General features: G+C 38.6%; 1 protein-coding gene across 3 annotated transcripts in view; it reads right to left on the bottom strand.

Moving 5' to 3' along the window:
* Positions 1-18,167, bottom strand: part of LOC132295356 (ATP-dependent DNA helicase homolog RECG, chloroplastic) — a 115,338-nt gene that overhangs the window by 42,889 nt on the left and 54,282 nt on the right. For all 3 annotated transcript variants that reach the window (XM_059793587.1, XM_059793585.1, XM_059793586.1), the window contains exons 10-12: positions 14,495-14,576; positions 5,540-5,629; positions 1,427-1,660 (exon numbers count right to left, since the gene is read on the bottom strand). In XM_059793587.1, coding sequence (XP_059649570.1) covers positions 1,427-1,660; positions 5,540-5,629; positions 14,495-14,576 — 406 coding nt within the window. The remainder of the gene's footprint in view (positions 1-1,426; positions 1,661-5,539; positions 5,630-14,494; positions 14,577-18,167) is intronic.

Genomic DNA, 18,167 nt, shown 5'->3' with positions numbered 1-18,167 from the left:
AAAACAAAAAGTTTTGAGTGGAGCGACTGAACGTCCCCAAGGGCGACCGGTCCCCCGTGCAGTAGAGGCAACCACAAGCCAAGCGCACAGCACAGGCCTCGGCACTCGACGACCTTTCATCGCCCGTGGGCTTCCGGTTATGCCGTTTTAAAATGCCTAGTTGGCAAAGTTGTTGAAAAGCAACTTTGACCCCTAAAATTGTGGATCTGATGGCAAGCCTTTGGGGCACGAATTTGGAGCTTCTTGACCACATGTTGGTATATATATCCTTGTATGTCATCCTTCTCTAAGAACACACATTTGGGAGGATATTTCTAGAGAGAGAAATATTGAGTTCTAGGGTTTGAAGATCAACAATGGTGGCTAGCTTGGAGATGGTGCTTCCTTCAACCATGGAAGCATCTACCTTGTCCATGAACCAACTTCTTCACTAGGGAGTTGATGTAGCCCTCTCTAAGTAACTATGATTTAATTGTGTTTATATTTGGGGAATTTATGGATATGTATAGCAAGTTGTATAACCTAGATGTTTACATTTGTAATACTCTTGTAATTGGTTTTAATGTTTATAATCATTCTTGATGAAACCCTTTTTCTTGTCTTAGAAAACTTTTTATCTTGATGGAGCTTGAATCATTCTTATAGTGACAACGAGAATGAAGTTTATACAATGGTTTTCATGGCCTACTATGCAAGAGTTTCGATGAGCCATACCTAGGGAAGACGACTCGTACTACACCTTAGAGTAACGTAGTTAGATAGACGATTTGTGCCTACCGAAGATAGGCTATTCATTGTATGTGCATTCATCTTCTTCGCGATTTTGTTGTGAGCTTGACGCCACATGAGTCATCGTTATGCATAAAGTGAATTCTCCCATGTTAATTGCAATTAGCCATAGTTATGAGGGTGTGGTGAAGTCAATTCTCTAGCCGTTTCTCTATATCATCTTTATCAATTTCATTCAATTTCCGCTATAAGTAGTTAATTTCATCTTCTTTAAGTTGAAAAAAAAACAACCAAATCTCCATTTTTCGAATTAAACAGGAAGTAATCTTAAGAACTTAACGGCCATAAACTTCGCAGTCTTCGTGGTTCGACACCCTCTACATAGCCTTATCCGTGCTATTGTGAGTGGTTTTATTATTGAGAAAAATAGTAAAATGATTTAACACATCAGTAAGCAAGCTCCAATAGATACAGAGAAAGGATACATATGATTTCAATGAATTAACCCATATCCAAAATCTGAAATCAACAACATCAGGCAATAAGAATACAGCATCCACGTGATAGTAAAAATTTTGAATTTTAAGAACAAAGAATATTTGATCAGTAGCTAGTAACAACCCATCAAGAGAAATAACATTGATCAGTAATGAAGTACAAATTAAGGAATGTTAAGTACAGGAACAAAACGCAATACCTGCAAAAGTCGATTCATAGGAACTGGTTGCTTAAGATCCCATATAATTTCTGAAACAGCACTTAGCTGACTAGAAGTAAGGGAATATGGAAGAGCCTTCAAAAATTTCTTGGTTAGAATAGACCATTCCTCAACAAATACCGCATTTAATTCAGGCTTCCTGTACCTATCCAGCAATCTATCCTTCTCTATCTGTGTACCAGGACCTTCAAGCAACTGGAACAAACGCCCCAACTGACAACAAAATAATCGGGACAGTCAGGGTTTATGCCATTGCCAATGCGCAGAAAGATAGCATAAAACGGTACCAGAATCAACCACAGCAACAGAGAATTAAACTAAGAACTTGCTTACTCTAGATATATTAAATGTAAAATAACTCAACATATGGCCCTGAATATTAGAGAGAGAGAGAGAGAAAAAAAAAAACTAACTTAGATGACTTGCAATTCAGAGCTTGCATTAAAAAACATATACTGACCCTATTCGGAAAGACTTTTCCATTACTGCAGCAGAAAAAGTGCGGAAGTCATAATAGTAATAAATAAGAATAAGAATCTTTCTAACTGAATATGGGATATAGTAGAAATTCAATAAAGAAGAAAGAGGAGAAATATGTAAAAGGTTTGAAAGATTTTTATAATATGTAAAGGCTTGAATGATATATATCACTCATTCACAGCTCTAGTATTTATAGATAAAATAAGAGCACATGCTCATATTACAAGAAAAGAAACTAAATCAAATCTCTGCTAATATGGTAAGTCATTCCATAAATCATGGCTATCATATATGCTAACATATGCATAAGCAAACCTATGCTAATATGGTAAGTCATTCCATAAATCTTAGATATCATCTGTGTTACCTGGACTCGTCGTTTCCAGCGAGGGTGTCCGTGTCAACACGACACAACACAGACACGGACTCGGGATATGCGTCTGACCTTGTACAGTCAAGATCGGACACGGCCGTTGAAGAAAACTCTTGTTTCAGTGGTCGGAAATTAGGGATACGTCCTGGTTTCACCGCGAATTTAGAAAGGAGGTTTTGGAGAAGACAAGGGTTATTCACTCGTTTTTTTGCATAGAAACCCACCCTCTTTGGAGCGTCTTATTCACGCTCTTACTTTTCCACTCACGCATAAACAAATTTCGGCAGCTGCCAAGCCTGTCATTAAGAAACGTAATAGAGTATATGTATGGTAGTGTATATATATATATGGTTCTAGTATCTAAATATCTATATATATAATCATAAATATTGTGGTTAGTGAGTTACCAGCTGTAACCCACTAACCAATCATGTTGACCGTTTGACTAGAATGGATAGGTGGGTTATAGCTGTAACGCACATCCATTATGCACACATTAATACATTGGGCTTGGGCTATTATTTGGGCTGGGCTATTGTAAGAGTGTTTTAATAATATAATCCATTGGATTGGGCTATCATTTGGACATTAAATTGTAAGAGTGTTTTAATAATATAATCCATTGGGCTGGTATATTATTTGGACATTAAATTGTAAGGGTGTTTCAATTATATAATACATTGAACTGGGTTATTATTTGGGCTTTCTCTTGTAAGTTATTTTCTTATTTTATTTTTGGTTTGAGGTAAAATAGTAAAAGATAATGTGGTTACTAAAAGAGAAAAAAACAGACTTAATAAAAAATATAAATTCAACTGGTGCAAACTCAAAGGTATACAACTGACAAGAGTACTCTCTCCTTTACAACATAAATGAAGCGTTCAAGTACCCGTGTCCGAGTTTTGAACACTTTTATTTCATGTCCCCGTGTCCTATAATTTGATACATAGATGGATCCGACCTCTAGACACATACCCGTATCCGACACTCGTACCCGAGTCCGGGTAACATAGGATATCATATATGCTAATACTCCCCCTCAAGTTGCAAAGTAAAAATATGACTAGCAATGATTTTCTCTCAAATGAAGTGCTGATCAACAAATCAAAAATGTCTCCTCAGACCATAAACAATTAACAATGTCTCCTAAGACCATAAACAACCTCTCCTCAGACCGTAAACAACCAGCAATGTCTCCTCGTACCATTTTCCTTCATACACATGTTTAAAACATGCAGATGGAAGAATCAATAATGTCTCCGCAGACCATTCCCCTTCATATATATGTTTAAACATGTAGATGAAAAAATCAACAATGTCTCTTCAAACCATAAAAAGAAACAACTATGTCTCCTCAAACCATTTCTGAATAGGTGGTGTCAAACTCGCAACACCCTCAATGAGGTCGGATCACCCTACCTACCCGACACCTCCCGAATGGGCGATCTCACCTTAGACCATTCCCTAATGGGTGGTGCCGAACTTGCAATGCCCTCATTACAGTCGGACCAACCTGGCTCTGATACCAAGTAGAAATACAATATAGAAGAAAGAGGAGAAATATGTAAAAGGTTTGAATAATATTCATAATATGTAAAGGCTTGAATGATATATATCACTCATTCACAGCTTTAGTATTTATAGATAAAATAAGAGCACATGCTCGTATTACAAGAAAAGAAACTAAATCAAATCTCTGCTAATATGGTAAGTCATTCCATAAATCGTGGCTATCATATGTGCTAACATATGCATATGCAAATCTATGCTAATATGGTAAGTTATTCCATAAATCGTGGCTATCATATATGCTAACAGATATCAATAACAATTATGTGGTTAAGGAACTAAACTGCTCATCATGCCTAAATACATATATGTAATGTAAACAAAGGGCTCAATCTAGAAGAGAAAGAAAGCATGAAGACATGAAGAAATCAGAATTGCAGTATAGAATACCCTTTTTTCATACCGACTTCCATGAAAGCACAGAACGAAACTACCATTACAAATATACGAAATGCATGCATCTAAGTCAACTAAGAATATCAAATACATCATACAATAGAAAATGAAGAAAGTTTCTCCAAAGGACATAAGATCAATGAAATAAGAAGAAAAGATATCCTCATGCAGCACCTTATATCGTGTGTCACCGGATAGCAAGATATTAGATTCAAGAGACAGTCTCAATTATATATCTTTTTTCTTTGATAAGAAATATAGCAAACCCTATATTTAGAAGCCCACAGCAATAAAGTTAGGAACAGGTCACCCCAAAAACTGTTTAGATACAACACTTTGGAAAAGATATAGTGTTGTTAAGGGCTGAATGAGAATAGTCAATCATTCATAGCTCTTGTATTTATATACTAAAAGAGCACATGTTAATATTACAAGAAAAGAAACCAAATAAAATCACCGTAGATTCTATGCCTAAATATATGCGTAAATAAAGTCAAATTCCAAAATTCTAGGCTATCATATCTCGGCTATCAAAAACAATTATGGTGACTCAAATTCCATGATTCTAGGCTATCATATCTCGTCTACCAAAAACTAATTCATACTCACAATTTTATCAGTTAACTATTTTCACAATTATCTGACCTGGGTCCTATTTAAACTCAAGCTTGTAAGACTAATTTGACTCATTTAGGCAAAATTGGTTTATTTATATTTATTAGAATTTTCTATAATTTTTATGTATTTTATCAACCATTTAATATTTATTCTTGATTCTAAATTAAGATTAAATATATTTTTAATTTGAATGTAACCAAAAATGGGCCCAACTTGCTGGGCTTGGCGAGTTGAGCCCACCAGACCCAACCTACCGCAGAGATGAGGCCACAAGGTCCCACGTGATATAATCATAGTTTCAATTCTAAATGAGTTTTTTATAAACGTAGTTGATTTCTTTTCATTGAAATTTAATAAAATGCTGAGGGTAATGAAGACAAGCAGTCGTTAATGCCATCAAGGTGACAAACACTAAGAGGAGGTGTCAATTTAGTTTTGGCTATTGCTAACACATGTAACTATCCTAAAACCTAAGGGGAGAGCAATGTAATTTACCTAAAAGAAAAACAATCTGTTCATGAGAAAAAAAATAGGGATATATTCATGAACCAAAAAAAATAGGGATATATATAAGTAAAACATATAGAGCATTATACCTTTAACATTTAATGAGGAAAACAAGAATATGACAACATTAAATTACTAACTGTAATCACCTGAAGATAAAAGAACTCGTCAAATATAAGCCTTTTGCGAGCTAAATCAGCCTCATTTAAATTCTTGGGCTGGTGAATCCCAATATATGCCTGCATCAGTAACAAATAACATTTACCTCTAAAATGAAAAATAGACATTAAGAAGTAATAAAGTTCAAAAGTACACCACATATATACACAAATTTCTTTTACTATCTAAGCCAGCAAAACTGGATTCATTTAATGATAAACTTTATATTAGTTGGAAGCCACTTCAGCACTTCTATTAAGTCTACGGAATATTTGAAATTGTGAATTAGTACGTGTTGAATTAGTATGTGTTAAATTAGTCACTCATTGATGACCTGGTCCTTCTTCTCCAAATTCTTAAGGATCAAGGTGGCTTCTATATATGTTTTCCTCACAAAAAAGCTACTTCAGGGGCTTTTAACTGCTATATGGCTTTCCAAGGGAAGAGAAAATTGCTATCACCACAGTGATCCTTAAAATACAATTTCACAATAAAGTTCAAATTTGAGCTCTCTTCCACCTAATTAAGTCCCCCCCACAACCTTTAAGTCTCAGTCCCGAAAAGCTCTCCTAAACATACATTCCAGGTCAATTCACTCTCTGAACAGGTCACGTACCCAAGAATAGCCACTTCTTATCATCCAACAACTTAAAATAGCGACACATGTTTAGGGTTGCTGACCACAACACAACCATCAGAAAGGCCAAGTTAGCTTCTTCTTTGGTAGGAAGATTTGAGAAGGAAGTGGGAAGCTTGCAAAGGATCGAGGAGTGGGCTTCGAAGAAATGGAAGGTGTTGAGTGGGGTGAGGGTTTCCACCTTGCCCAATGGGCTCCTTCTGTTCAGATTGCCATCGGAAAAGGAAGCACAGATTGTAAGAGGAGTTGGGGAGAAGCAAACTTGTTCCTGGGTGTCTAGTGTTTCCAAGTTGGTTGCTCGGGCTTGATGAAGAAGAGGAAGGTAAGGAGGATTCTGCTTTATCGCCTACCTCTGCATCCTTGGTGTCAGAAGCTCTTCGAAGCCATCAGAGATTTGTGTGGAGGGTTTCGAGATGTAGAGGCATATGATATGATCGACACTGAGAAGGTCGTCCTCATAGTCGCTGACAGAAGAGAGATACCAGTGTTCGTCATCGTTGAAGACAAATGGGTAGCTTTCAAGAACATGTTGATGGAAGAAATCGCACCTTCTTCTGTGCCGAAGCCTAACTCCTTAATCGTTTGGGACGAAAGCAAATTGATTTCGAAGGAGGAGTGGTTGCATCGTCACGATGAGAGTGCTAGAAATGGTCGAGGACGAGTTTCGCACAGGCCGATCTTGCAGAGGAACGAGATCTCTAGAGGACAGGGATGACCTAAGCCTCATGCGCTGGAGGAGTGAAATCGAAGGAGGTTTGGGGGTACACGTGTCCAGCATAGGGATTCTTCCCGTTTCGGATGGGTGACAACTGGCAAGGCTCATGGCAAGTCACACGAGAGAGTTTTAAATTTCAAACCTAATGAGTGTGGGCCTGTTTTGAACGGGCCAACTGTGGTTAATCATTTTGCAAATGGGCCTTCTGCTGGAATCTTTATTAATGGCCCATTGCTGTTCTCAGTCCATAGCAGTGAGCTGGGGCTAAAATAACTCATTAAAAGTCTCTTTTAATGGGACTTGCAATGGCCCAAATCAGCAGACTGCTAAGTATGGTCCAAAAGTTCATGGACCAATTGAGTTTCAGGCCCAAAAGCATTCCAATACGCATAAGAAGAGAGGATCCATTTCGGAAAAAAACAGAGGCAAGTATGGAATCCATCTCTGAAGAGACAGAAGCAACGAGGCTGGGTCCTTTCTGGAAGGCTCACAAGATTCGCCAAGGCAGACGTTGGTCACAGAAAGAAAAGCAAAACTGGGTTAAACTTAGTAACTTCTCAAGAGACTGGTAAGTCTTCTTTTTTAACCAAACAGCGATCTTCTCACTCTACCCCTTCTTCTTCTACTACTCCTTGTGGCGTGTTGAAGTGCTCAGTAGGGGAGAAAGAAGCAGGTTGGCTGTCGGAATTGCAGCGGTTATCAACTGTGAATGAGGTGGGTGATGGAAGGCTGTTCGGATGAGGAAAGTGGGAAGGTTTCTGATTTTTCCAGATGTACAGGGGCGTTTGATTGTGTTACAGTTGTCTGTGAGCCTGAACAGGTCTCTGTGTGTGTGGGAAGAGAATGTCAGTTTAATCTTAGTGATGATGTGGCTGCTATTCTGATTGGAGAACTGAGGGCTTATAACGCAAGGAGAGAGGGTTCAATGGAGAACTGACGGCAAGATCAGTAGGAGATACTGCTGCATTCCCATGCAATCTGCCATTTCTTTCCCTTCTTAGGTGATAGAGAGTAGCTGACAAAAGCATCCTCAAAACCTTCTCAAATTTTTAGAACTGAACTGAGCAGAGAAAACATCAGCAAGATTTTGAACTGAAGACTAAGGCTGCAAGTTCCATCCCAAGACAGATGCCAAACAAATCCAGACCTCCCAAGCAACATGACACCTCACAAATAGGTGATCAACAGTCTCATCCTCTGTAAAATAGGAGTAACTAATGCAAGCCATACAAATACCTTTCCTCTGCAGATTAGAGCAGTGGCAATAAACTAACCATCTGACTCTACCTCCATTCCAGCACAAGTTATACACTTTAGTCCTAACCAACCTGCAACCTTCCCAAGCCCCTTCAAAACATAAATCACCTTTATTCCACAAAATTTGATCCCGGCCCCCATAAATTCTCATGTTTCTACACTCCGACACCCCTGCAGTGATGTTATGGAACCTTGATATATCCCATTGCTGTCTCACCATAGAGTTACTCAGCATAACATGTTTGTCTACACTTAGACATCTCATGGCCCTCACCCTTTCCAATCATATTTGTAGACAGGTTGATTGGAATTACAATGAAGGCAAAGGCGCGAAAGAGAAGGAGGATGTGGATAAATGGAAGGAACGGGCTTTCTCTCTAGGTCTGGGCTTGGTTGTCATCAGTATCGGTAGTCGCTTGTCTCGCGAGGCTTGGTTGACTATGTAATGAATGGAAACTTCAAGAGCTTATGGCTGAAATGTTCTCTAATAAATTGACCATCACACCAAGGGTCCAACATAAAACTAATATTACTGCCATCACCGACTCTAAATTAACAATGCTTCAATACATCCCGTACAGCCACAATGCTTCTCCATATGGAAGACTGAGAATGTAGGAACTATGCACCAGTAAGTAGTACCCCTGACATTGCAATTTTTGAACCAGGCCACCCATAATCTATCTTTAGACTTCAGAAACTCCGAGACTAACACACATTGGGCAGCCTTATCTGCGTCTCCAAGTCCCCTCAAAACCAAAACCACCCTCTCTCTTAGGGGCTGCTAGTCTATTCCAACTAATACAATGAATTTTCTTGCTATTGTCATCATGAACCCACACAAAATTTCTAAGCTTCCATTCAATAATATTAATCACAACTGCAGGAATGGTGTAAACCGACGCCCAATAATGGACTAAGGATGTGATCACAGCCCTAATCAACTCTACTCATTGAGAGCTTTCCATCTAGCGGCGGCGGCGGCCACCTTATCCACTAGCCTTCTACAATCAGATCTTCTTAAGCCCTTATCTGACATGGGAAGGCCAAGATATGCGAAAGGCAACTTCCCAATCTTACAGCCAATAGTCCTCTGAATAGTGTGTTTCCTCTTGACTGATCTGGTAAAACACACTTTTGATTTATCCATACTCAACACGGCCAGATACGTCTTCAAAATGCTTCATAATCCTCCTCAGAGTAAATACAGAACCAAGGTTAGCTCTCACAACAATAAGAAAATATATCAGCAAAGAACTAGTGAGTGACAGGAATAACAGCTTTTTTAGCATAATCAGAAGCCACCAAAGTACCCACATTACTCTCAGCATTAAAAATACCAGACAAATATTCAGTAACTGAAGTAAATAATAACGGTGACAAAGGACAACCTTGTCTAAGACCTTTTTCTGGTTGAAAGAATCCACAAGGGTTGCCATTGACTTTAACTGAGAACCGCATAAGTAAGGCATTACTTCACCCAAGAGATCCACCAATCACCAAAACCAAATAACTGCATCAACCTGAATAAAAATTGGCCACTTACCAGAGTCATATTCCTTCTTCAAGTCAACTTTCCAATCTAAGGTGGAATTGGTACTCCTCGCACCAAAGCTTCTCAACAACTCATGAGCTAAAGATAAGATTGTCTTGAATTCTCCTACCTTTCACAAAAGCATTCTGCCCATTCCCAACAATGTTACCGAAAACCATAGCAAACCTAGAAGCCATCAGTTTAGTAATAACCTTATACACTACATTACAAAGGGAAATAGGTCTGAATTCATTCACCTTCACAGCATCTTTCTTCATTGGAATAAGAATAATAAAAGTACAATTAAAGCCCTTACCCAAAACTGGATGTTGAAAAAATTGTTGAACTGCAGCTACTAAGTCAATTCCCACAATATTCCAGTACTGCTGGAAGAACCTAGATGGAAAACCATCAGGTCCAGGAGCCCTGTCTGCACCCATGCTAAAGAGAGTAGTCTTGACTTCCTCAATGGACACAGGTGCTTCTAATAGAGCAACATTCTTCTAACTGGTCTGAGAGCAGAAGCTTCAAATTGAGAATGAGGCTAAAAATAATATATTGGATAGCAGACTGATCAGAAACCATATCACCATTACTATACTGCAAAATAGAAATATTATTAGTGTTCCTATGCTGCTTCACTCTCCGAAAAAAGTACTTGAGAGTTTCTGTCCTGCTCTCGCATCCATTTAAGCGTAGCTTTTTGAACAAGAAGAATCTCTTCATTGGTCAATGCTTCTTCCAGATTAGTTCTGGCTTGATTTTCCCTCTCTATAAGCATCTCATTAGAGACATTCCCCAAGGTTCCTTCTAGCAGTTGAGACACCTTCAAAACTGAGCCAAACTTATGAACATTCCACTGCTTCACCTTAGTTTTCACCCATCTAAGCTTATGAATCAATTTAGTCATTGCGTCACCAACCACATTGGACTGCCAAGCCTGTAATAACCTGCAGAACAGGTTCTTGCTCAGACCATACTTTCAGAAACTTAAAGGCTTAGGGCCAGAGGCAATATCTTTAGGAAACTACACACTTAAACCCCAATGATCAGAGAGACCACATTAGCCCAAGCTATATTCATCAAACCCCTATCTAACTGGCCATAAATTCTCTTTCTGATCAATTGTCTGTTGCACCAAGTCCAATGGTCATTGATAATGGGCACCTCCTCAAGACAAAGCTGATTAATTAAGGAATTAAAATCACAAAGAACACCTTGAGGCAAGATCAATCCACCTTTCTTCCCATGATTGTACCTAATAACATTCCAGTCACCAATGAGAAACCAAGCACCCCCAACGGTAGAGGAAAAATTTAATACATCAGCCCACAACAGTCTTCTGCCCACTATGGAGTTAGCTGCATACACCAGAGAGAAGTAGAAAGAAACATTAGAACCCTTAACTGCGACTCTCAACAACATAACCTGAGGCCTGCAATCCAAGATCTGCACATCAAGCTTAGAGGGGTCCCAGCCAATCCATATTCTCCCAGAATCAATTGCATCATAGTTTTTATTCCAACACCAATCATTTTTAATTCTAGCAGTAATAGAAGAAAATTTATTCACCTTTACTCTAGTCTCAAGAAGGCAAACTAAAGATAATGCATGAAGACACAGCCAAGATTTGATTTCTTTCTATATCCTGACTCTATTGAGCCATCTCACATTCCACACACCAATCATCAAAAGAAGTTTGGCATGTTTGCCCCACCTGCTATCATAGCCCTAGTCATCCTGACAGAGATTGTGTTTCATTATGAGCTACGCCAATCTCCTCACTACCCACTGTCGTATCAAGTTTCTCCTTTCCCTTTGGAGAGAAAGTTGTCACCATTGGTTAACAAATGAGTACTATCATCAGGGTTAGGCTGATTACCCTTCTTCCTTACAAATTACCCTTCTCCCTTAGAAATGCTTCTCTTTCCATCAAACCAGATTCCACAGGAACTGCAGCTTCCTAATCTTCAACACATTGATTCTCAGTTGTACTAACCCCACTTTCATGCTCCTACTCCATAGGAATCAACTTCCCCTTCTGTTTCACCACCCACTCAGTGGCAACACTCTTTTTCTGCTGCTTCATAGGACATTTAGTCTCTGAATGATCAACGGCATTACATCTCTTGCAGATTTGGGGCTTCCAGTCACATTCAGCCTTAATCTCACAAACCTTGCCATGCACCTCAATTAAAACAACCCCTGGCAGTTTTTCATGAACAACCACCTCCACCATAGCCTTCACATAACTCCCTCGATGCCTAAGCAACCGTAGCATCATCAAGGTACAATGGGTTAGAGAATTTCGAGCAAATCTTCAGTATCGCCACTGCACTTATACAATGCGTGGGAAGATCCACAAGCCGAATCCATATAGGAACCGAAACCCAAAACTTATTTAACCAGGTTAACATTTTTGTTACATTTCTTGAATATCATTGGACGACCTTGATACGTATGGACTCTTCTCAAAACAGTGTCTACATCCTTTTGATATTCAAACCGAATCATAAAGAAACCAGTTTAAACTCACCCAAATTCTAACAAACCTTCTACAAGAAATCCCTGAAGTAGGGAAAGTATGACCTCACCCCGAGCAGATACCCCACAATCGGAAGCTTCAAGTACTCAACCACTTCAGCGATGTCTTCATCCGAATGATGAATGGTCTACTCATCACGACTCCCCTGAACGAAGGATAAATGTTCCATGTGTTGTTGCTGATCACCATCGAACAAACTCCTCCAACTGCTCCGTGGTGGGGAGGTTGCATGGGAAACCCTAGCCCCCACAGGCCCCCACCCCCCCCCCCCCCCCCCCCCCCCCCCCCCCCCCCACATGAGCAAAGATCACCAACCTCCTCATCGGAACCCCATCACCGTGCTGGAAAATAACTAGTAGAATGAAACCCAAAGGAAGCCCTAATATCGCCGAAGCATAATCAGGATGGAGATGGTTTAACTAGAAAGCAAATGTTTACTATTCAGTCATGTGGAAGCAAAGCAATATTTATATGCCCTGAGATATTGCTTGAAGCGCAGGTGTCTTCTTTGTATTAAGAGATTTTAATTCACTCTTGTTCTTTTACAAGAAAGCCTCATCATTTGCAAATTCATTCTCCTTTTTAATGGAAAATTTTGTAGCATACCAAAAATAAGAGAGAGAGAGAACTGGATAATCAAAAAGGATTAATGGACTGTTGGGCTTGCAATTGCACATTATTGGGTTTTTTATGTTTATTTTATTCCACATTGGTTTCTTTTCTCTCTAATAATTAAATGATTTATCATCCTTCTAACTCTTTTCCTCTTCACCTTCTCTAATAGAATATCTTCTTTCTTATCTCCCAAAAAAGGCCCAAGACTATAGTTAAACAAGGCTTTGAAATGTGAAGTCAAAGCCTTGTTTCCATCATTGCACACACCCCTCCTCCAAAGAAATAAAAAATAATAATAATAATAATAATAAAAGAATACATACAATCAATGATTCACCCAATCCAGAAATTTCCTGACCAGTAGATTCATCTATAAAGGGGAAAAGCAAAAGAAATCCTCCAATTATTTCCAGAAAAGCCATGATCAAGTAAATGATTCTTGATGTGAACCAACACAAAAATGCACTTCACTGTGCCTTCTATTTCTTGCAGAACATGTTGTATCTGTATCAGGAAAAAGTCATCATCACCAGTACTGTATTATATTTCATTTTGATTTTATTTCTGAAGGGTTCTATGTCAGATATTCATGCCCATATCTACATCCTTGTCACATGAACATGTTAATAAAGTTTGATCAAGTGTCACACAAAGTCCAAACTCCAAACCCGAATCATTCACCATTTCAACAACACAATAACTAGTGTCACAAAGAACGTACTTAAACTTCACTCTGATTCCAACTCTCCATACCACAAAGAAGATTCACAGATACCTAATAATTTTGGTTAATATCCAATGTTCTTGGTAAGAAATTCATGGACCATCCGCAAGTGTAAATTTTTTTGCTTTGCACAACACATTAAACAGCTAAATGAGTTTCCATGTGTGTCCCATGACACTCAAAATATTACTCTTACCGAGTTCTTAAACATGATTGGAACCCAATGGAACCTTAGATGCCAACATGTAAAAGATCAGGACACCAGATAAAGCAACATAGATAAGTGTTATGTCCCCTCCAATGCTAGAAACACAATAGCTTGCGGACTGTAGACAGACATAAATTGAAAAGCCAAGAAATACAATATTGAAGAAGCCAACAACCATCCAAACCTTTAACATAGATGTTCAAACGTGTTTGATAAAACACATTATAGAACCATCCTTCTTCACTAGATTTTTCAACTACGGAAAGAGATGCTCCAGCTTGTTTTTTCCAATTTTGAATCAAGGTCACCTCTTAAAACTACAAATTATGACAGTTCACTCGCAATGATCTAAATTCAACCATTACTGCATTTCAGCCTTCAAGGATCTATCACATTTCATTATATGTATAACACATTTACAGCAAATTCAAGACACCGTAATTATTGAACATATTCAAATATAGGCATTTGAGGAAAATCATTAATAATCTTGACTTTTGAAGACAAATAATGATTTGCAAATTGAGGAAAGGCTATCCGTGAAAGAGTTCATTCTATTTTCCACAAACGGGAAAAACTTCATGACCTCACATGAGATTGGCATGCTCATACTATTTCTAGAATGGAAAATCAAACTGCAGTGATTAATAAAATGAGTTATAAAATATACATCAACAGAGCCTTCAGAATCAAGTAGAAAGCTTTCTTACATCGCGAAGACAAACAAGTCCAAAATCCTGAGTAACATCTTCAGGGATAGGATCAACATTGCCAGGCAAGGCTTGTAAAGCTCTGAAAGATGTAAAGAATACATACTTGAAGAAGTTAACTACTGCACACTAATGAACAATCTATCAGGTGATCAAATAATTCATATATATATATATATATATATATATATTGTGCAGAAAACTAAATCATTTCCTAGCAGATCATTCAAGAAAAATAAAAGAGATTCAATCACTGAAACTTCTGTAACTGATTAGAGATAGCATGTAAGTACTTCATTGACCATTTTGCATGCCACAGATAAACGACACAGTGAGTACAGGGAAAGCAAATAAATGAACTAGTGAGTTTGTGTGCATATAGTATTTTATCATCATCCCCCTTTTGCTCTCAACGACTCCTGGTGTAACTGAAACCATCACTTTATTTCACTTCCACTTCAAAGAAATACAAAATTTTCAATTAAAAAAAATATATATTTTATTAGATCTACACACTTTTACATGAGATAATGAGATGGGAAATGATGGTCTTCCATAAAGCTTAATGCAATCTCAAGTAGTGGATTCACCAATTTTTTGAGATGGACATTGTCTTTCAACATGTCCATTTCATCTTTAATCCTTGTCGTTAACGATCCCTCCAAAACTTTTATATATATATATATATATATATATATATTGTTACGACAAATGCAGCGAACGAAGCAACAATTACGAAACACTGCACCAAGCAAAGAACACAAAGATTTATACGTGGTTTGGCAAAGTCTACGTCTACGGCGGAGATCTAGCGAAAGTATTCACTATGTGTAAAATAGGAGATTACAAGTTTGTCTAAAGTCATGAAGATAAGAAAAGGAGGACGGAGGAGAAGGGACATGAGTATTTTGAAAGAAATACTGTTTTCCAACAAAGACAACATTACGAGAGGCACGAATACGACGGACAGAAGGATCATAACACAAAAAACCTTTTTGATGAGATGCATACCCAAGAAATGCACGAGGAGCAGATTGCGCAGATAATTTGTTTCGATCTTGTGCAGGTAGATGGACATAACAAACACAACCAAAAACACGCAGTTGGTTAAAGTTGGGACGAGCTAGATGCAAGCGAAAATATGGAGATTGATGCTGAAGCTTTGGAGAAGGCAATCTATTGATAAGATACGCAGCTGTGGAAAGTGCTTCCACCCAAGAATGAGAGGGTACTGATGCATCAAGATGTAGGGTCCGAGTAACATCCAAAAGACGCCTATTTTTCCTCTCAGCTATTCATTTTGTTGAGGAGTATACGGACAAGTTCGCTGGGAAATGATTCCTTCATTTTGAAGATAATTTTGAAATTCATTTTTCATATATTCGCCTCCAGAATCGGAACGAATAATTTTGATGGATGTGGAAAATTGATTTTTTAGGTAAGCCAAAAAACGCTTAAAGGCATCAAAAACTCCAGATTTAGACTGCACAAAACAAATCCATGTGTCGACTATAATCATCGATGAAGGAAACAAAATATTTTTTACGAGAATGAGAGGGAAATGGAGCATCCCCCCAAATATCAGTATGAATCAAATCGAAGCATTTTGTAGTAATGTCATCATGAATTGGAAAAGGAAGAGTCTTACTTTTACCCAATTTACAACTACTACAATCAAATGAGACATGAATTAAAGAAATAGAGTTTTTATTAGAAACAAACCAGATTTCAACAAGAACAACACCTATATGATCATTCAGCCACTCCTTGCCAACATCAACACAATCCTGCCTAGCACCATCGGTCTCCAAACCTTCCGGTCTCACAACAGCCAAGGGATCGACCACCCCTAAATTTGGATGTCTCTCCTTAGCCCACACAATCAGGTCAAAAGCCCCATTCTACTTATCCCTCAACACCTCTCCTACCCCGTCCTCCATCTCCTCCTCCTCCCCAACACACAACATCCAATCAACAACACTGTCTGTTAACTACCCATCTACTCTAAAAGCTTAAGCTATTAGAGAGAGTGTAACTTTAATATTTAAATCCTTCAACACGCCCCCTCATGTGTGGCCTTCTTTTTTATCCAACACGTGTTTTTCAATTTTTAATTAGGGTGACAGTGAGGTTTGAACTCGAGACCTTTGGCTCTGATACCATGTTAACTACCCATCTACTCTAAAAGCTTAAGCTGTTAGAGAAGGTGTAACTTAAATATTTAAATCCTTCAACACTATCCTCCCCACCATCCATTCCATCAACCTGAATGACCTGAATAATAGTATAATCAACAGACAGAGTCCTTTGTTTCAACAATTCCTTTACTAACAGAGCAGTTGCCTCATCGCTAAGGGTAAAACGAAGGTCCTTCCCAACACAAACTACCATCCTTTCGGAAGCACCAGTCAAAGGGTCCATTTGTGATCTCAGCAACATGTCTCTATCCAACTTAGAACCACCCAAACCTTCAACCCTGCCCATAAGGTGCTCGGAAATCCAGCCCGGCTCCTCCCCATCCGAAGAAGGTTGAACCGATGAAGAAAAATCAGAAAAGGACCCATCATTCCCCAAGCATTCCAAATCAGTGCAATGATCTACACCGGCCATCCCATCCCTTTCTAACAGCCCAAAATGGTAAACACCGGCCGTCCCATCCTGGATGCAGTGCAAATAGCAGAGTGCTTTCTTCGAACAGTTGAAGATCCTTAGAAGACTAGACTGAGTTTCCATTAATAGATGCAGCTGATGGTGTGATCAGATTGTGTGTTTATTTATGGGTCTTGAGTCATTTATTTAAGGTTTAAATCTATTTTTATTTCATGTTTAGGGTACTATTGTCATTTTGGTTTTTATTTTATAAGTCATGTGCCTTTTTAAGTGAGTCATGTGACCACTTAAGGACTGTTTTGTCATTTTAGCGTCTTTATTTTGCTGGATAGAATTCTAGCTGTTAGATTATATTTATATGAAGGGCTATGATTAATTCCTTGCTAGGGCATCCCTTGTGTCTTATAAAAGGGTTGTTCCAAGTTGTATTCAGCAACTTTTGACGTATCATCAATATTTTCATTCTGTTGTAGCAGTCTTTTACCTCTCCCTTTCTTTGGGATTGAGTTGTGGGTGTTGAAGCTGTTTTTCTGGCTTGAATTCGCTCTCTGGTTTCGCTTCTTCAGATTTATTTCTTTTCTTTTTGAGCTGATTGCATTAGTTGGTATCAGAGCAAGTTCTAATCCAGTCGTTTTGTGTTGGGATATTAGATATCTCTCTTAGGTTTTGCAGCATGCCACCAAGGAGAAGAAATCCAATTCGCAGACCAGCAGTTTGGCCTCATCAGGACGCAGTTGTTCATCAACAACAAGTGCTTGCCATGGTAGAAGATCTAAGAAGGCATATTGAAGCTTTAGCCCTGCACGTTGCGCAAATCCCAGCCCTTCTCAAGATGGAATCGAATCTGAGGAGGAGGACAATCTGGAAGAGGATTTTGTTAATCCTTTTTCCGGAAACGCAGCACCCAGACAAGCACCTGTTTCATTTGAAGAAAGGCGTTGGGATGGCGGCTTTAAGATGAAAAATCCAGAATTTGTAGGATATCTTGGTGGAGAAGAAGAAGAACCACAAGAAGAGGAACCTATTTATGATAAGGACGACGAATTTAACGAGAACACTTTCG

Source organism: Cornus florida, unplaced genomic scaffold (assembly GCF_030987335.1).
Source record: "Cornus florida cultivar Cherokee Brave unplaced genomic scaffold, ASM3098733v1 CherokeeBrave_3.0.0_Hap2_Chr02, whole genome shotgun sequence".
Taxonomy (NCBI): Eukaryota; Viridiplantae; Streptophyta; class Magnoliopsida; order Cornales; family Cornaceae; genus Cornus; species Cornus florida.
This window is presented reverse-complemented; position numbering and strand designations above follow the sequence as displayed.